At 45.4% G+C, this 21,824-nt stretch overlaps 1 protein-coding gene across 1 annotated transcript in view; it reads left to right on the top strand.

The window, feature by feature from the left end:
* LOC122540179 (dynein axonemal heavy chain 8-like) overlaps positions 1-21,824 on the top strand; it is a 1,249,383-nt gene that overhangs the window by 1,130,994 nt on the left and 96,565 nt on the right. The window contains exons 75-77 of the mRNA XM_043675521.1: positions 2,934-3,116; positions 6,070-6,175; positions 10,166-10,418. Of these exons, the coding sequence (XP_043531456.1) occupies positions 2,934-3,116; positions 6,070-6,175; positions 10,166-10,418 (542 nt within the window). The remainder of the gene's footprint in view (positions 1-2,933; positions 3,117-6,069; positions 6,176-10,165; positions 10,419-21,824) is intronic.

Genomic DNA, 21,824 nt, shown 5'->3' with positions numbered 1-21,824 from the left:
ACAATGATGATTTGAAGATCAATGCCAAAGGCTCGGCAATCTCTTCCCTGGCTTCCCAGAGGATCCTAGGATAGATCCAATCCGGCCCAGGGGACTTGTCTATTTTCACACTCTGCAGTATTTCTAATACCTCTTCCTTGTGAACCTCAATCTCTTCTAGTCTAGATGCAAGTATCTCTGTATCTTCCTTGCCAACATTTTCATTTTCTATAGTGAACACTGTCGAAAAGTATTTATTTAGTGCTTCCCCTATATCCTCTGACTCCACACACAACTTCCCACTATTATCCTTGATTGGCCCTAATTTAACTCTCGTCATTCTTTTGTTCCTGACATACCTATGGAAAGCCTTAGGGTTATCCTTGATCCTATCCACCAACAACATCTCATGTCTCCTCCTGGCTCTTCTGAGTTCTCTTGTTAGGTCTTTCCTGACTTCCTTGTAACCCTCAAGTGCCCTAACTGAGTTTTCACATTTTGTCCTAATATAAGCCTTTTTCTTCTTCTTGACCAGTGTTGAATTTGGCAGCCATTTTCATAGGAAGAGCTGGTGTAGTCCAGTCAAAACATATTGCAGTGAGAACAGGCAGTCCTGCTGCAGAGCTTCACGGTCCAACGTCCATACTGCTACTTGTCTGCATCGAGAGGGCCTGAGAGCAGATGAGATAGGTTGTTTGGAGAAAGAATCTGGGAGAGTGGCCATGTGCATCCTCCACCCTGGAAGTGGGTCCTCCAGTGAGGAGGAGCAGCTAAGAAGGGATTTAGGAATTCAGTCTAGAAAAATATCTGGCCACCTGTAGGTACAACCTCAGAATATAGGAGTGGGAGAAGGCCACAGAGGGGTGGTGCAGGTCCGCTGTAATATAAAGAAAGGACACTATAGCAGAGTGTACATATAGCATAGAGTCATAGAGATGGACACACGGAAACAGACTCGTCGGTCCAACTCATCCATGCTGACCAGATATTCTAATCTCATCTAGTCCTATGTGCCAACACTTGGCCCATATCCCTCTAAACCCTTCCTATTCATATACCTATCCAGATGCCTTTTAACTGTTGTAATTATACGAGCCTGCACCATTTCCTCTGGCAGTTCATGTACCACCCTCTGTGTGAAAAGGTTGCCCCTAGGTTGCCATCTAGTTCTGGTGTTCCCCACCCCAAGGAAAAGACTTTGAATATTTATCGTATTCATGTCCCTCATGATTTTATAAACCTCTATAAGGTCACCCCTCCAACACCCCAGGGAAAACAGCCCCAGCCTATTCAGCATCTCCTTCTAGCTCAAATTTTCCAACCCTGGTAACATCCTTGTAAATCTTTTTTGAACGCCTCCAAACTTCACAACATCTTTCTGATAGGAAGGAGACCAGAATTGCACGCAATATTCCAAAAGTGGCCTAATCAATGTCCTGTACAGTCGCAACATGACCTCCCACTCCTGTACTCAATGCTCTGACCAATAAAGGAAAGCATACCAAACGCCTTCTTCACTATCCTATCTACTTGCAACTCCACTTTCAAGGAGCTATGAACCTGCACTCCAAGGTCTCTTTGTTCAGCAACACACCCAAGGACCTTACCATTAATTGTATAAGTCCTGCTCTGATTTGCTTTTCCAAAATGCAGCACCTCGCTTTTATCTAAATTAAACTTCATCTGCCACTTCTCACCATATTGGCCAATCTGATCGAGATCCAGTTATAATCTGAGGTAACTTTCTTCACTGTCCGCTACACCTCCAATTTTGGTGTTATCTGCAAACTTACTAACTATACCTCCTATGCTCACATCCACTTGAGCTACACTCAATGATGAGGCAGTAGTTTAACTGAAACTCTCCAGAGAGGTTACTGCAGATCATCGTGCCATGGTAACTAACGAGCATGAATGATGCTGTTGGTCACCTAATGGCTGTAGTAGTAACAATCCTCATGGACTTTAGTTTCTACATGTCTGTTTCATTCTAAAGTCAAGAGTGTGGTGCAGGAAAAGCACAGCAGGTCAGGCAGCATCTGAGGAGCAGGAGAGTCAATGTTTCGGGTAAAAGCCCTTTCGCCTAGTTTCATTCCAATGGCCAAGTGGAGATGCATGCATTCAGCAATGTATCACGGCTTCAGTGTGGTGCCAATGTCTCTGAAGGTTGCAGTAAATCAATTATCATACTGATCCAGAAAGCCCAACCTAAGACGACAGTGCTGGATGCCTGAAGTACAAGGTGTGCTAGGTTGAACACAAGTTCCCACAGACCAGCCAATAGCACTCATTAACAAGAAGAGATTCCAATCCCTTAAGTGTCCAACTGTTCTGTGAGTACTGCCTCTGGATCTTGCAATACCACGGAAACAATTAGGATGCCTGCACACCAAGACACTCCCAGGTGCCAAGCTTTTCGCTTCATCCACATTCTACCAAGGTCAGATTATTGGTGACAGTGGCTATCCATTAAACTACTGATCAGTGAAGGTACCCAATAGCAGAATTAAAGACTCTTTTTCTGAAAACATCCAACTTTGACAACAAGACCAATGAACTGGTAATGCAAATAGAAATACATGGGTGTGATATGATAGCCATTTCAGAGATGTGGCTACAAAATAACCAATGCTGTGACATGAATATTCAAGAGTTTTTAACATTTTGGAAGGATTGAAAGAACAAAATGGAGATGGGAAAGCTTTCCTTGAGTAAAGGATTGGTTTTCCCCACTTTGCCCAGTACTGATGCCAGTGGCCCTTGACTTTCTCCAAGGCACTGCCTCAGCCTAACAAAGTCAACCTGTGAACCAATCAGCACCTTTGCCTCCTGTTATATAAATTATTGTGATTGTTTGAAATGTGGAATTTTTACTGAAGTGTGTAAGATGAAAACCTCAGGCAACATGTCTCTCTTTTCAGCAGTAAAATATTTTTAATTGATTGCTTTTACAGGTGAAAGTGGGTGATAAAGAAACTGATGTCATGGCTGGTTTCATGTTCTACATTACTACAAAACTTCCAAACCCAGCCTACACTCCAGAAATTAGTGCCAAGACATCCATCATTGACTTCACCGTAACCATTAAAGGTCTTGAGAACCAGTTGCTTGGACGTGTGATCCTTACTGAGAAACAGGTAAAGTAGGGCATTTCTCAGTCCCACATGCAAAGGGTCCAAAGAAGACTGATTGATTCGGGGATTGAGGAGTATCATGAAATATTTGAGATTAACATTTTTTGAGTTGTCAGTTTTATATGCAATGTAGACAGGCCTACAAGACGCGAAGCCACTTTATATTTAGTACTGGGTAACGAGCCTGGCCAGGTGTTAGATTTGGAAGTAGGTAAGCACTTTGGAGACAGCAATCACAATTCTGTCAGGTTTACTTTAGTGATGGAAAGGGACAGGTGTACTCCACCGAGCAAGAGTTACAGCTGGGGGAAGGGAAATTACAATGCAATTAGGAAAGATTTAGGAAGCGTAGAATGGGGAAGGAAACTGCAGGGGATGAGCACATTAAAAATGTGGAACTTATTCAAGGAAAAGCTCCTGTGTATCCTAGATAAGTATGTACCTGTCAGGCAGGGAAGAAGATATAGAACGCATGAGCCGTGGTTTACTAAGGGAGTGGAATCCCTGGTCAGGAAGAAGAAGAAGGCTCAGGTTAGGACAAAATGTGAAAACTCAGTTAGGGCACTTGAGGGTTACAAGGAAGTCAGGAAAGACCTAACAAGAGAACTCAGAAGAGCCAGGAGGAGACATAAGAAGTTGTTGGTGGATAGGATCAAGGTTAACCCTAAGGCTTTCCATAGGTATGTCAGGAACAAAAGAATGACGAGAGTTAAATTAGGGCCAATCAAGGATAATTGTGGGAAGTTGTGTGTGTGGAGTCAGAGGATATAGGGGAAGCACTAAATAAATACTTTTCGACAGTGTTCACTATAGAAAATGAAAATGTTGGCAAGAAAGGTACAGAGATACTTGCATCTAGACTAGAAGAGATTGAGGTTCACAAGGAAGAGGTATTAGAAATACTGCAGAGTGTGAAAATAGACAAGTCCCCTGGGCCGGATTGGATCTATCCTAGGATCTTCTGGGAAGCAAGGGAAGAGATTGCCAAGCCTTTGGCATTGATCTTCAAATCATCATTGTCTACAGGACTAGTGCCTGAGGACTGGAGGATAGCAAATGTGGTTCCCTTGTTCAAAAAGAGTAGTAGAGACAACCCTGGTAATTACAGACCAGTGAGTCTCACTTCAGTTGTTGGTAAAGTGTTGGAAAAGGTTATAAGAGAGAGGATTTATAACCATCTAGAAAAGAATAATCTGATCAGGGACAGTCAGCACGGTTTTGTGAAGGGTAGGTCGTGCCTAACGAATCTTATTGAGTTTTTTGACAAAATGACCAAGCAGGTAGATGAGAGTAAACCGGTTGATGTGGTGTATATGGATTTCAGCAAGGCGTTTGATAAGGTTCCCCACAGTAGTCTATTATACAAAATGCGGAGGAATGGGATTGTGGGAGACATAGCAGTTTGGATCAGTAATTGGCTTGCTGAAAGAAAACAGAGGGTTGTAGTTGATGGAACATGTTCATCTTGGTGTCCAGTTACTAGCGGCGTACCGCAAGGGTCGGTGTTGGGTCCACTGCTGTTCGTCATTTTTATCAATGACCTGGATGAGGGCTTAGAAGGGTGGGTTAGTAAATTTGCGGACGACACTAAGGTCAGTGGAGTTGTGGATTGTGACGAAGGATGTAGTAGGTTGCAGAGAGACATAGATAGCATGCAGAGCTGGGCTGAGAGGTGGCAAATGGAGTTTAATGTGGACAAGTGTGAGGTGATACACTTTGGACAGAGTAATCGGAATGCAAACTACTGGGCTAATGGTAAGATTCTTGGGAGTGCAGATGAGCAGAGAGATCTTGGTGTCCATGTACACAGATCCCTGAAAGTTGTCACCCAGATTGACAGGACTGTATGCCCTTAAGAGGGCATACAGTGTTTTGGTCTTTATTAATAGAGGGATTGAGTTCCGGAACCAGGAGGTTATGCTGCAGCTGTACAAAACTCTGGTACGGCCACACTTAGAGTATTGTGTACAGTTCTGGTCACCGCATTATAAGAAGGATGTGGAAGCTTTGGAAAGGATGCAGAGGAGATTTATTAGGATGTTGCCTAGTATGGAAGGAATATCTTACGAGGAAAGGCAGAGGGCCTTGAGGCTGTTCTTGTTAGAGAGAAGAAGGTTGGAGGGCCTTGAGGCTGTTCTCGTTAGAGAGAAGAAGGTTGAGAGGTGACTTAATAGAGACGAACAAAATAATCAGAGGGTTAGATAGGGTGGACGGTAGAGCCTTTTTTCCAAGTATGGGGACGGCAAACACGAGGGGACACAGCTTTAAAGTGAGGGGAGATAGTTATAGACAATAGACAATAGACAATAGGTGCAGGAGTAGGCCATTCAGCCCTTCGAGCCTGTACTGCCATTCAATATGATCATGGCTGATCATTCCTAATCAGTATCCTGTTCCTGCCTTATCTCCATAACCCTTGATGAATCAAGACCATTTCACATCATAAACTGTTCTCCTAAACTAAATTGTTGTACCAGCAAGAGGTTAACATGGCAATCCACAGAAAAGAGGAGGAATTAAAATAAAGTACTTCAAGCCAGTTCACTATATTAGTAAAACCATTCAGAGTGATTAAAGTGTACAATTATGCAGCTGTTTCTTCACAAAGATTACTTTGCTGTTCGCTCCACTAATTGCGGAACACCTAAAGGACCTCTTTTATATAGCATTCCTCAGAATCCAGATTTAATTTTACACAACCCTTTCTAACTAGTCAACCAGACACAAATCTATTTTATACATCCTATTTGTCCTCTTATTTGCTCCTCTATAGTTTTTGTGTGGTAGAAATGGTTAAGACACGTTTCCAAGGCACAGGATATCTGGCAACATTGTCGAGCATTTCACTGAAACACTCCCTTTTTCTACCATCCTACAATTGTATCCTGTAATAATATTATACTTTACTTTTCCCTTTACCAGTTTGGGCAATTATTTTTAACCACCTTTCCATTAGGAATTGGAAGCAGAGCGTGTGCAGCTGATCGAGGAAGTCACTGCCAACAAACGCAAAATGAAGGAGTTGGAGAATAACCTGTTATTCAAACTCAGCACCACCAAAGGTAAATAATTCATTTAAAATCAAAATAGTGCAGATTCTGGAAATCTGAATTAAAAAGAGAAATTGCTGGAGAAATGCAGCAGTTCTGGCAGTATCTGTGGAGAGAGAGAAACAGAGTTAATGCTTCTGACATAAAAATAGAAAATGCCAGAGAAATTTTTCAGGAACCAGTTCTGAAGGGGAGTCATGTCAGACTTGAAACATTAACTCGCTCTCCATTCCTCCACTTGTATTAAATGCTTACCCCAGGTGGGCTGAAATTTCTCAATAAAAGCAGCAGTTCTGAAGAAAATTTATATCAAATTAGAAATGTTAATTATTTCTGTTCCCACAGATAAATCATAATGCCATAAGAAATAAGAACAGGAGTAGGCCATTTGGATCCTGATCCTGCTCCACCATACCACAGGATCATGGCTGATGCAACATTCCTCACGTCCACATTCCTACCCTTTCCCCATAATCCTTGATTCCCTGACTGATCAAGAATCTATCTCAGCCTTAAATGCACACAAGGACTCTGTCACCACAGCTCTCTATAACAAGGAATTCCAAACACTCACAACCTTCTTAGAGAAGAAGTTATTCCTCATCTCAATCTTCAGTTGGCACCCCTTTACTCTGAGACTCTGGTCTAAGGTTCTCCCATGGATACATCTCCTCAGTATTCTCTTTGTCAAGCCTCTTAAGAATCCTATACGTTTCATTGCGATCATCTCTCATTCTCCTAAACTCCAGTGAGTAGAGTCCTCACTTGTTTAGACTTTGCTCATAAGACAGTCCCACCATATTGGGGATCATCTTGTGAACCTTCTCTGTACTATCTCCAATGAAATAATATATTTTCTTAAATAAGGAGACCATAACTGCTCACAGTTCTCCAGATGTGGTCTCACCAGCACCTTGTACAGTTGCAGTAAAACTGCCCTGCTCTTAAACACCAATCCTCATCACAGATCATCAAATCCAGAATTGCCTATTCCCTAATGGGCTCTATCATAAACTGCTCCAAAATACCATGACAGAGACAGAGACTGCCCACTTGCATTTGATGTCCCCTTTGATTATTGTAATAGTGTCATTTTTACATGCCTTTTCCACCTCTTGATTTATTTTCTAACCCACATCCTGATTATTGCTAGGATGCCTGCGCATAACTCACATCAGGGTCTTTTTTCCTTTGCAATTCCTCAAATCTGCCAGTACAGATTCTACTCCTTCTGACCCTATATCGCTCCTCCCTATTAATTTAACTTCATTTCTTACAATCAAGACCATACTGCACCCTCTATCCAACTGCCTGTCTTTTTGATGAGACATGTATTCTTGGATATTTCGTTCCCAGCCCTGATCTACTTACAACCACATCACTATGATGCCCACAACATTGTATCCCCCAATTTCAATCTGCACTACAAGCTCATTTACCTTGTTTCACATACTGCGCACATTTAAGTAAAATACCCTCAGTCCTGAGGTGACTGCCCCCTTCTCATGGTTGTCTCCTTACCTGCTTTGCCTGAAGTTAGATTCTTGACCCTTTCCATACCCTCAGTAGAACCTCTTTCCTCTTTCTGCCTATATCGTTGGTACCTAAATGGACCACAACAATTGGATCTTTCCCCTCCGACTGCAGGATCCTTTGCAACCTAGCAGGGATATCCTGAGGCCAGGCACCAGGCAGGCAATACAGTCTTCAGGACTCTCGATCCTGGCCACACTTCTTGACTCTGATCTCCAGCCTCTGCTGTCCTGACTTTCTCTCATTCACTCAACAGCCCCTACTTTCATCCACACAGGGAGCAAGAATCTCCAACCTGTTAGTCAAGCTCAAGGGCTGAGGCTTCTTCAGCACTACCTCCTGGATCCCTCTACACACCTCGCTCATACTCACACTCTCCTGTCCCTGACCACTGACTGAATTTGAGGTAGTTAATCTAAAGGTGTGACGGCTTCTTGAAACACAGCATCCAGGTAACTCTCCCCCTCTCTGATGTGTCGCAGTGTTTGAAGCTCTGACTCTAGCTCATCAACTCTGAGCCAGAATTCCTCAAGCAACTAACGCTTGCGGCAGATGTGATCACTATGACCACAGTGAGGTCCACCAGCTCCCACATCATGCAGTTACAACACATTGCCTGGCCCTGCATCTCTAATGACTTGATTCTTAATTTGTTTTCATAAAAATTTTCTACAGGTCTTTTAGTTTGTAATCTGTAAATATTTCTCCTATATACCTTCAATCCAAAAGTAACTTAGATTGTTAAACTAGCAGCTATTATCACCCAATTAACCTGTGTGGTTTTCCTGTCAAGTCACTGTTTTGTGCTGGGCTCTGATCAGGGGCTTCAAAACAAAACCTTACGAACTACAAGTCCAAAAAAAACAAGCAAAAAAACACCCCTTTCCCTCTGCATTGAATTCCCACACTGCCTCCACAGTGCCCAAAATATTTACTCACTTAGTCCCACTCCAGATGGTGACCTCCCCTTCCTGAGTGAAGCTTACTGATTGACCTCCTTCTGAAAATTCAATTACAACACATCTACTGGTTCCCTTCAATCCACTCTGGTTCAGACTTCCTCAAAATATTCTAGTTAATTAGTCAGATATGATTTCCCTTTCAGGAAGCCAAGCTGACTCCACTTGAATAAATTATGATTTTCCAAATGTCTGCTGTTACTTCCTTAACGATTGATTCCATACTTTTCCAACAATGGATGTTAGGTTAGTCAGGCTAAAGTTACCGCTTGTTGCCTCCCTCACTTCCGATGCCACCTGTCCTGCCAAGTTTCTCCAGTGCTTACTGTAAGTAAATTACTGGTTAATCATTTCACATTTTCAACATTTATGTTCCTACAATCCTTGCTGCTAAAGCTTTGTACCAAATAAAACAAGCCTAACCTGATACAACACAGACAAAAGCATCTAACTGAGGATACTGAAATTCTGAAATTAAAACAGAAAATGGTGGAAGTACTCAGAGAGTCTGACTGCTTCTTTGGAGATAAAAACCAAGTTAATGACTCATGTCAAGGGCCTTGCTTCACGACTGAACCAAGGTCGAAGTGTAATAGGTTTTAAACAAGTGAAAGGCAGCAAGAGAGAAAAAGAACAAAAGGGAAGGTCTCTGATAGATTGGAGAACAGAAGAAGCTAACTGACAAACAGTTGGCTAGTCTAAAACACAAAGGTAATAGTAGCAAAGAAACAAAACATTTGTCCAGAGTGGACGGGAACAATTGGAGGAATATGAGCCAGGAGCAGGCAGGTGAACCTCCTTAAATTTGGGATTATGGTCAGCATGGACTGGTTGGACCAAAGGGTCAGTTTCCGTGCTATATGACTGTATGAATGGCAGAGTATTGTACAACAGCAAATAAATGAAAATAAAGTTTAAAAGCTGGCACGTGCAAAGCAGAAGCAAAATGGGAAAGGATTAAGTTTACAGTCTGAAATTGTTGAAGTCAATCAATTATTCATTTGAATAAAGTATCAGCAGAAAATCTATTCCAGCCAATCAGTGGCGATGGAAATGCATCTTGGGACCTTCAAAGAATATTCTGTCAAAATAAAGCTCTTCTGAAGAGAGCATCAATTTGAATGTCACATTTAGTCTTTGAAGGGAGACAACGAGGCTCATGTGAAACAGAAAGACTGCCATGGCTTTGTTGGGCCAAATGGCTTATTTCTGTGCTGCAGTATGTATTTTGTGGGAATCAGTTTAGCTCAGTTGGCTGGATCAATGGTTTACAGAGCAGTATAATGCCAACAGTGTGGGTTTAATTCCCATCACTGATTTGAGGTTACCATGAAGGACTCTCCTTCTCAACCTCTTCTCTCACCTGAGGTCAGGTTAGATCACCATAAATCACTTCTCTCTAATGAGAGAGCAACCCCAGTGATCTGGTAAGATACAACAACAATGCATTTTGTAAATTAAGCTGCTTCATGTCTTGAGGAATGAACTCTTGACTAGCTCTTTGTTTCAGGTTCACTGGTGGATGATGAGTCTTTGATTGGAGTTCTTCAGGTAACGAAGACAACAGCAACTGAAGTAAGTGAGAAGCTGCACGTGGCAGCAGAGACGGAGGTAAAGATTAACACAGCACAGGAAGAGTACCGACCAGCAGCTACTCGTGGGAGTATTCTCTACTTCCTTATCACTGAAATGAGCATGGTTAATATGATGTACCAGACCTCCCTTGCACAATTTCTGAAATTATTTGACCTCTCCATGGCAAGGTATGTTTCTGAATGCTGTCAGTTAATAACTTAGAAAGCAAAAGTTTACAGAAAGTAATCAAATCAATGGAGGCCAGACCTCCTTGTGTGCACATCTGATATTGTCAAAGCCCATTTAAAGAAACACCCAGTGCTGACGATCTTACATGATAATACAAAGATTAGATACACTCATTAATTGGAGATGGAAACCCAGAGTAGTGCTCTGAGGACGTGAGTTCAAAGTGCACCACAACGGACAGTGAAATTTGAATACAATTGAAGAAAATCTGGAATTAAAAAGTTAGTATGGTCAGGACCAGGTGTTAATGGTTTTAAAAACCCATCTGGTTCACTAATGTCCACAAAGTGAGGAAATTTGCAATCCTTATCTGACCTGGCCAAAATATGACCCAAGACCCACAGCAATCTGGTTGCTGCTGAAATGGCTTAGCAAGCTACTCAAAACCTGTCTAAATAAAGTTGGATGCACCAACAACACCAAAAATGACAAAGACAAGCCTATCCCTATTCACCATGCAAAGTTCTTGTTAGTAATCTCAGGGAGTTTGTGAGAAAATTGGGGAGCTATGTCCATAAGACCTTAAGACCATAAGAGATAAGAGCAGAAATTAGGCTATCCAGCCCATCGAGTCTGCTCCCTAATTCAATCATGGCTGATAGGTTTCTCAACTCCATTCTCCCGTTTTCTCTGATTGTGATCCCCTTCACAATCAATAACCTATCCATCTCTGTCTTAAATATATTCATGGCCTGGCCTCCACAGCCTTCTGTGGCAATGAATTCCATAGATTCACTACATTCTGGCTGAAGAAGTTTCTCCTTACATCTGTTCTAAAAGGTCTTCCCTTTACTCTAAGTCTGTGCCCCCAGGTTCTAATCTCTCCTACTAATGGAAACATTTTCCCACCATCTACTCTATCTGGGCCATTCAGTATTCTGTAAGTTTCTAGTAGATCCCCCCTCATCCTTCTAAACTCCATTGAGTATAAACCCAGAGTTTGCAAATGTTCATCCTATGTTAAGTTTTTCATTCCTGTAACCATTCTTGTGAACCTCCTCTGAACCCGTTCCAGGGCCAATACATCCTTCCTGAGGTATGGGGCTGAAAACTGTGCACAATATTCCAAACGTGATCTGACCAGAGTCTTATAGAGCCTCAGAAGTACATCCCTGCTTTTATATTCAAGTCCTCTCAAAATAAGTGTTAACATTGCATTTGCCTTCCTAACAATTGACTCAACCTGCAAGTTTACCTTGAGAGAATCCTGGACTAGAACCCCCAAGTCTCTTTGCACTTCAGACTTTAGAATTTTCTCCCCATTTAGAAACTAGTCCATGCCTCTATTACAGCACCAGGTACCCAGATTTGATTCCAGCCTCAAGTGACTGTGTGTGGAGTTTGCACATTCTCTCCGTGTCTGCATGAGTTTCCTCTGGATGCTCGGTTTCCTCCCACAATCCAAGAATGTGCAGGCCAGGTGAATTGGTCATGCTTAAATTGCCCATGGTGTTCAGGGATGTGTAGGTTAAATGCACTAGTCAGCGGCAAATATCGGGTTGGGGAATGGGTCTGGGTGGGTTATTCTTCAGAGGGTCAGTGTGGACTTGTTGGGCCAAACGGCCTGTTTCCACACTATAGGGATTCTAATTCTAAAAATTCCTACCAAAGTGCATGACCTCACACTTTCCCACGTTGTATCCCATCTGTCACTTCTTTGCCCGTTCTTCTCACCTGTCCAAATCCTTCTGCAGACTTCCTACCTCCTCAATGCTACGTCACTCTACTTATCTTTGTATCATCTGCAAACCTAGCCAGAATCCCCTCAGTTCCTTGATCGAGATCGTTAATGAATAAAGTGAAAAGTTGTCCCAACACTGAGCCTTGCAGAACACCACTTGTACCTAGCTGCCATCCTGAGAAGGACCCTTTTATTCCCATTCTCTGCTTTCTGCCAGACAGCCAAACTTCTATCCATGCTAGCACTTTGCCTCTGACACCATGGGCCCTTAGCTTACTCAGTAGCATTCTGTACAGCACCTTGTCAAAGGCCTTCTTGAAGACCAGGTAGTTAACGTTGGCTCTAATTGGTCTAACCTGTTTGATACTTCCTCAAAGAATTCTAGCAGATTTGTTAGGTATGATCTCCCCTAGATGAGACCATGCTGACTTTGCCTTATTTTACCATACACTTCCAAGTGTTCAGAAATCTCATCCTTCACAATGGACTCCAGGATCTTACCCACGACCAAGGTTAGGATAATCGGTCTCACAGACCATTCAAGCAACAGCCTGAAATATTCATACCTTACACAATCTTACCTTATGAATAGCCTCACACAATCTTACCTTACAAATAATATAATGGATGCCATCATCATGATCCCCGGATGTGGTCTTCTGGACAGACCCAAAAACTCACTGTATTGAAACAGGCACTGTACTGAAAAATTGACCTATCCACTGTACTGAAACACAGATCCACTCACTGTACAGAAAAGCAGACCCATCCACTGTACTGAAACACAGATACTGGATTGACAAACAGACCCATTCACTGCACAGATACACAGACCCATTAACTGTACTGAAACACAGGCCCATTCATTGTACTGAAACACAGATCCATCCACCGTACTAAAACACAGACACTGTATAGAAAAACAGACCCATTCATTGCACGGATACACAGACCCATTCACTGCAGTGAAACACAGATCCACCCACCGTACTGAAACACAAACCTACTCACTGTACTGAAACACAGACACTGTACTGAAAAACAGACCCATTCACTGTACTGAAACACAGACCTATTCACTGTACTGAAACACAGACCTATTCACTTTACTAAAACACAGACCCATCTACCATACTGAAACACAGATACTGTACTGAAACACAGACCCATTCACTGCACTGAAACACAGACCCATTCACTGCAGTGAAACACAGACCCATCCATCATACTAAAACATAGACACTGTACAGAAAAACAGACCCATTCACTGCACGGATACACAGACCCATTCACTGCAGTGAAACACAGACCCATCCACCGTACTGAAATACAAACCTACTCACTGTACTGAAACACTGACACTGTACTGAAAAACAGACCCATTCACTGTACTGAAACACGGACCCATTCACTGCAGTGAAACACAGACCCATTCACTGTACTAAAAAACGGACCCATTCACTGCACTGAAACACAGACCCATTCACTGCAGTGAAACGCAGGCCCACTCACTGGACTGAAACACAGACCCACTCACTGTATTGAAACACAGACCCACTCACTATACAGAAACACCGATGCTGTACAGAAAAACAGACCCATTCACTGCACTCAAACACAGACCCATTCACTGCAGTGAAACACAGACCCATTTACTGAACTGAAATGCAGACCCACTCACTGTACTGAAACACAGACCCACTCATTGTACTGAAACACAGACACATTCACTGTACTGAAACATAGACCCATTCACGACAGTGAAACGCAGATCCACTCACTGTATTGAAACACAGACCAATTCACTGTATTGAAACACAGGCTCACTAACTATACTGAAACACAAAGCCACTCACTGTACTGAAAAATACACCCATTCACTATACTGAAAAACAGACCGATTCACTGCACTGAAACACAGACCCATTCACTGTACAGGGAAACATCCCCACTCACTGCACCAGGAAACAAAAGCCATACACTGTATCAGGAAACAGGCCCACACACTGTACAGGGAAACAGGGCCAGGAAACAGAATCGCATACTATACAGGGAAACAGACCAACACTGTACAGAGAAACAGGATCATACACTGTACCAGGAAACAAGCCCACACACTGTAACAGGAAACAGACCCACATAATGTACCAGGAAACAGATGCATATAATGTACAGGGAAACTGGCCCACACACTGGGCCGGAAAATAGGCCCACACATAGTAACTGGGAAACAGAACATAGAACATTATAGCGCAGTACAGGCCATTCGGCCCTCAATGTTGTGCCGCCCTGTCATACTAATCTGAAGCCCATTCCACCTACACTATTCCATGTACGTCCATTTGCCAGTCAAATGACGACTTAAATGCACTTAAACTTGGTGAATCTACTACCGATGCAGGCAAAGCATTCCATACCGACACACACTGTACCAGAAAAAACAAATCCACACTCTGTACCGGGAAACAGGCCCACACACTGAACTGGGTAACAGGCCCACACACTGGAAAGGGAAACAGACCCACACACTGTACCAGGAAACAGAGCCACGCACTCTACAGGGAAACAGGCCCACATACTGGGCAGGGAACCTGGCCTACACTCTCTACAGGGAAACAGGCCCAAACACGGTGCCAGGAAACAGAGTCGTATACTGTACAGGGAAACAGGCACACATACTGGGCAGGGAACCAGGCCCACACACTCTACAGGGAAACAGGCCCAAACATGGTGCCAGGAAACAGAGTCATATACTGTACAGGGAATCAGGCCCCCACTGTACAGAGAAATAGGACCTTACACTGTACCAGGAAACAAGCCCACACAATGTACAGGGAAACAGACCCATACACTGCACAGGGAAACAGCCCCACACACTGTACCAGGAAGCAGACCTACACACTGTGTAGGGAAGCAGACCCACACAGAGCAACATGCCCTCATACTGTACAGGAAAACAGATCCACACACTCTACAGGGAAACAGACCCATACGCTGTACAGGGAACTATGCCCACACACTCTACAGGGAAACAGGCCCAAACACGATGCCAGGAAACAGAGTCGCATACTGCACAGGGAAACAGGCCCACACAGTACAAAGAAACAGGACCATACACTGTACCAGGAAACAAGCCCACACAATGTACAGGGAAACAGGTATACTGTACAGGGAATCAGGCCCCCACTGTAAAGAGAAATAGGACCTTACACTGTACCAGGAAACAAGCCCACACAATGTACAGGAAACAGACCCATACACTGCACAGGGAAACAGCCCCACACACTGTACCAGGAAGCAGACCTACACACTGTGTAGGGAAGCAGACCCACACACTGTACAGAGCAACAGGCCCACATACTGTACAGGGAAACAGGCCCAAACATGGTGCCAGGAAACAGAGTTGCATACTGTACAGGGAAACAGGCCCACACAGTACAAAGAAACAGGACCATACACTGTACCAGGAAACAAGCCCACACAATGCACAGGGAAACAGACCCATACAATGCACAGGGAAACAGCCCCACACACTGTGCCAGGAAGCAGACCTACACACTGTGCAGGGAAGCAGACACACACACTGTACCAGGAAGCAGACCTACACACTGTACAGGGAAATAGACTCACACACTGTACCAAGAAGCAGACCTACACACTGTACAGAGCAACAGGCCCACATACTGTACTGGAGAAAGTGAGGTCTGCAGATGCTGGAGATCAAAGTTGAAACTTTATTGCTGGAACAGCGCAGCAGGTCAGGCAGCGTCCAGGGAACAGGAGATTCGAAGAAGGGCCTGTGCCCGAAACGTCGAATCTCCTGTTCCCTGGATGCTGCCTGACCTGCTGCGCTGTTCCAGCAATAAAGTTTCCACATACTGTACAGGAAACCAGACCCACACACACCACAGAGAAACTGGCTCACACACTGTACAGGGAGTCAGGCCCACACACTGTAAGGGAAACAGACCCACACACTGTACCGAGAAACAGACTCCCACACTGCACCAGGAAACAGACCAACACACAGCACAGGGAAACAGCCCCACTCACTGTACTGGGAAACAGGCAGACACATTCTACTGGAAACAGGCCTACACACTATTCAGGGAAACAGGCCCACACACTGTACCAGGAAACAGACCCACATAATGTACCAGGAAACAGATGCACACAATGTACAGGGAAACAGAACCACACACGGTACCAGGAAGCAGACCTACACACTGTGCAGGGAAGAGACCCACATTGTACAGAGCAACAGGCCCACATACTGTACAGGAAAACAGACCCACCCAGTACAGGGAAACAGACACACACACCACAGAGAAACTGGCCCACACACTGTAAAGGGAATCAGGCCCACACACTGTACAGGGAAACAGACCCACACACTGTACAGGGAAACAGATCCATACACTGTACAGGAAAACAGACCCACACACTGTACCTGGAAACAGACTCATACACTGTACCAGGAAACAGACCAACACACGGTACTGGGAAACAGACTCATACACTGTACCAGGAAACAGACCCACACACTGTACAGGGAATCAGACACGTACACTGTACCGGGAAATAGACCCACCCAGTGTACAGGGAAACAGGCGTACACACTGTACAGGGAAACAGACCCATACACTGCACCAGGAAACAGACACTCACACTGTACAGGCATACAGGCCCACACACTGTATAGGGAAAAAGACCCACTCACTGTACAGGAAAACAGGCCCACTCACAGTATGGGGAAACAGACCTACACACTGTTCAGGGAAACAGACTGACACACTATACAAAGAAACAGGCACCACACGCAACAGGGAAACAGGCCCTCACACAGTACAGGGAAACAGACCCACACACTATGCAGAGAAATAGGTACTCACACTGTACCGGGGAACAGGCAGACTCACTCTACTGGAAGCAGACCTACACACTATTCAGGGAAACAGGTCCACACACTGTACAAGGAAACAGGCACACACAGTGCACTGGGAAACCGATCCACACACTGTAGCAGGATACGGGCCAACACACTGCACAGTCAACAAGCCATAACACTGTACAGGGAAACAGGCTCACACATTGTACGAGAAAACAGACCACAACACTGTACCAGGACAAAAACCCACACACTGTACAGGGAAACAGATCCATACACTGTACAGGAAAACAGACCCACACACTGTACCTGGAAACAGACTCATACACTGTACCAGGAAACAGACCCAAACACAGTATCTGGAAACAAACCAACACACTATACAGGGAAACAGGCCCACACACTGTACCAGGAAACAGACCCACATAATGTACCAGGAAACAGATGCACACAATGTACAGGGAAACAGAACCACACACGGTACCAGGAAGCAGACCTACACACTGTGCAGGGAAGAGACCCACATTGTACAGAGCAACAGGCCCACATACTGTACAGGAAAACAGACCCACCCAGTACAGGGAAACAGACACACACACACCACAGAGAAACTGGCCCACACACTGTAAAGGGAATCAGGCCCACACACTGTACAGGGAAACAGATCCATACACTGTACAGGAAAACAGACCCACACACTGTACCTGGAAACAGACTCATACACTGTACCAGGAAACAGACCCACATAATGTACCAGGAAACAGATGCACACAATGTACAGGGAAACAGAACCACACACGGTACCAGGAAGCAGACCTACACACTGTGCAGGGAAGAGACCCACATTGTACAGAGCAACAGGCCCACATACTGTACAGGAAAACAGACCCACCCAGTACAGGGAAACAGACACACACACACCACAGAGAAACTGGCCCACACACTGTAAAGGGAATCAGGCCCACACACTGTACAGGGAAACAGATCCATACACTGTACAGGAAAACAGACCCACACACTGTACCTGGAAACAGACTCATACACTGTACCAGGAAACAGACCCACATAATGTACCAGGAAACAGATGCACACAATGTACAGGGAAACAGAACCACACACGGTACCAGGAAGCAGACCTACACACTGTGCAGGGAAGAGACCCACATTGTACAGAGCAACAGGCCCACATACTGTACAGGAAAACAGACCCACCCAGTACAGGGAAACAGACACACACACACCACAGAGAAACTGGCCCACACACTGTAAAGGGAATCAGGCCCACACACTGTACAGGGAAACAGATCCATACACTGTACAGGAAAACAGACCCACACACTGTACCTGGAAACAGACTCATACACTGTACCAGGAAACAGACCCACATAATGTACCAGGAAACAGATGCACACAATGTACAGGGAAACAGAACCACACACGGTACCAGGAAGCAGACCTACACACTGTGCAGGGAAGAGACCCACATTGTACAGAGCAACAGGCCCACATACTGTACAGGAAAACAGACCCACCCAGTACAGGGAAACAGACACACACACACCACAGAGAAACTGGCCCACACACTGTAAAGGGAATCAGGCCCACACACTGTACAGGGAAACAGATCCATACACTGTACAGGAAAACAGACCCACACACTGTACCTGGAAACAGACTCATACACTGTACCAGGAAACAGACCCACATAATGTACCAGGAAACAGATGCACACAATGTACAGGGAAACAGAACCACACACGGTACCAGGAAGCAGACCTACACACTGTGCAGGGAAGAGACCCACATTGTACAGAGCAACAGGCCCACATACTGTACAGGAAAACAGACCCACCCAGTACAGGGAAACAGACACACACACACCACAGAGAAACTGGCCCACACACTGTAAAGGGAATCAGGCCCACACACTGTACAGGGAAACAGATCCATACACTGTACAGGAAAACAGACCCACACACTGTACCTGGAAACAGACTCATACACTGTACCAGGAAACAGACCCACATAATGTACCAGGAAACAGATGCACACAATGTACAGGGAAACAGAACCACACACGGTACCAGGAAGCAGACCTACACACTGTGCAGGGAAGAGACCCACATTGTACAGAGCAACAGGCCCACATACTGTACAGGAAAACAGACCCACCCAGTACAGGGAAACAGACACACACACACCACAGAGAAACTGGCCCACACACTGTAAAGGGAATCAGGCCCACACACTGTACAGGGAAACAGATCCATACACTGTACAGGAAAACAGACCCACACACTGTACCTGGAAACAGACTCATACACTGTACCAGGAAACAGACCCACATAATGTACCAGGAAACAGATGCACACAATGTACAGGGAAACAGAACCACACACGGTACCAGGAAGCAGACCTACACACTGTGCAGGGAAGAGACCCACATTGTACAGAGCAACAGGCCCACATACTGTACAGGAAAACAGACCCACCCAGTACAGGGAAACAGACACACACACACCACAGAGAAACTGGCCCACACACTGTAAAGGGAATCAGGCCCACACACTGTACAGGGAAACAGATCCATACACTGTACAGGAAAACAGACCCACACACTGTACCTGGAAACAGACTCATACACTGTACCAGGAAACAGACCCACATAATGTACCAGGAAACAGATGCACACAATGTACAGGGAAACAGAACCACACACGGTACCAGGAAGCAGACCTACACACTGTGCAGGGAAGAGACCCACATTGTACAGAGCAACAGGCCCACATACTGTACAGGAAAACAGACCCACCCAGTACAGGGAAACAGACACACACACACCACAGAGAAACTGGCCCACACACTGTAAAGGGAATCAGGCCCACACACTGTACAGGGAAACAGATCCATACACTGTACAGGAAAACAGACCCACACACTGTACCTGGAAACAGACTCATACACTGTACCAGGAAACAGACCCACATAATGTACCAGGAAACAGATGCACACAATGTACAGGGAAACAGAACCACACACGGTACCAGGAAGCAGACCTACACACTGTGCAGGGAAGAGACCCACATTGTACAGAGCAACAGGCCCACATACTGTACAGGAAAACAGACCCACCCAGTACAGGGAAACAGACACACACACACCACAGAGAAACTGGCCCACACACTGTAAAGGGAATCAGGCCCACACACTGTACAGGGAAACAGATCCATACACTGTACAGGAAAACAGACCCACACACTGTACCTGGAAACAGACTCATACACTGTACCAGGAAACAGACCCACATAATGTACCAGGAAACAGATGCACACAATGTACAGGGAAACAGAACCACACACGGTACCAGGAAGCAGACCTACACACTGTGCAGGGAAGAGACCCACATTGTACAGAGCAACAGGCCCACATACTGTACAGGAAAACAGACCCACCCAGTACAGGGAAACAGACACACACACACCACAGAGAAACTGGCCCACACACTGTAAAGGGAATCAGGCCCACACACTGTACAGGGAAACAGATCCATACACTGTACAGGAAAACAGACCCACACACTGTACCTGGAAACAGACTCATACACTGTACCAGGAAACAGACCCACATAATGTACCAGGAAACAGATGCACACAATGTACAGGGAAACAGAACCACACACGGTACCAGGAAGCAGACCTACACACTGTGCAGGGAAGAGACCCACATTGTACAGAGCAACAGGCCCACATACTGTACAGGAAAACAGACCCACCCAGTACAGGGAAACAGACACACACACACCACAGAGAAACTGGCCCACACACTGTAAAGGGAATCAGGCTATAAAACGGGTAAGGGAACCCTCTGGCCCCCAATCTAGGTCTTCGGCCGCGCTCCCACCCATGGTAGGGGCGCAGCGGGTGTAACTTAACAGAAGCTACTTTAAAGTAAAGCTAGCAGGCGTGCTAAGGGATGTTGCTGGCACTGGCTTATTAATCTCCCAGTCGGGAAGCCCACTCCCTGTAAGTCGAACCCTAGCCCCACGGGTCAACCTGAGCAGGGGGGGGATAGTTACAGACGGGGCGCGTGTCGATTCCTGAGCGCGCAACCCCGGGTTTCCATGAGTCTCTCTCTCACCGCCTGACGTTCAGCGGCCGTGTGTACCCCACAAACACTGGACGTGAACCAGTGGCCCGAGTGCAAGGGGGTTGGCGTGAAGTCAGACCTAACCACGCCTGATCCTACAGAGGCCAATACCTCGGGACCGCGAGGTCAATGGGCAGAGCGTATAACCGCCGGTTGGCCCAAAGGCCCCGTGCCCCGGCTGGTTTGGAGGACTTCCCTTCTTGTAGCGCGCGTAGACCTCCCAGCCTCTACCGCGTACGCAAGGAAGGCGCTAAAACCGGGCTCAACGTACAATGGGGTCCCCTAACTCCCACTGCAGAGGTCAACCAGGAAGGCTTGTTTGGTCGGTTTTTAAACAGGGGGGGTCAATCTGTCGGGGTCTCGTACCTAAAGTCGTCGGTCCAAGGATAGTCCGTCAGTCACAGTAGCGCATTGACAATAAACGACGATAATAATAATCACGCACACTTTTACTAGTGTTCCGCGACCACAATCGCCCACCCGCGAAGGATCACACACACACACACACACACACACACACACACACACTTTCAAAGAGTACTCTACTGTTACACGACTGCCGGACTCACTCTGTTCACAGGTTCAGATAACGGCCGGCAGTGAAGTCCCTTGCGGGGCACTGGGAGACTT

This window comes from Chiloscyllium plagiosum, chromosome 3, assembly GCF_004010195.1.
Source record: "Chiloscyllium plagiosum isolate BGI_BamShark_2017 chromosome 3, ASM401019v2, whole genome shotgun sequence".
Taxonomy (NCBI): domain Eukaryota; kingdom Metazoa; phylum Chordata; class Chondrichthyes; order Orectolobiformes; family Hemiscylliidae; genus Chiloscyllium; species Chiloscyllium plagiosum.
Note: the sequence above shows the minus strand (reverse complement) of the source record. Positions and strands in the feature narration are given on the sequence as shown.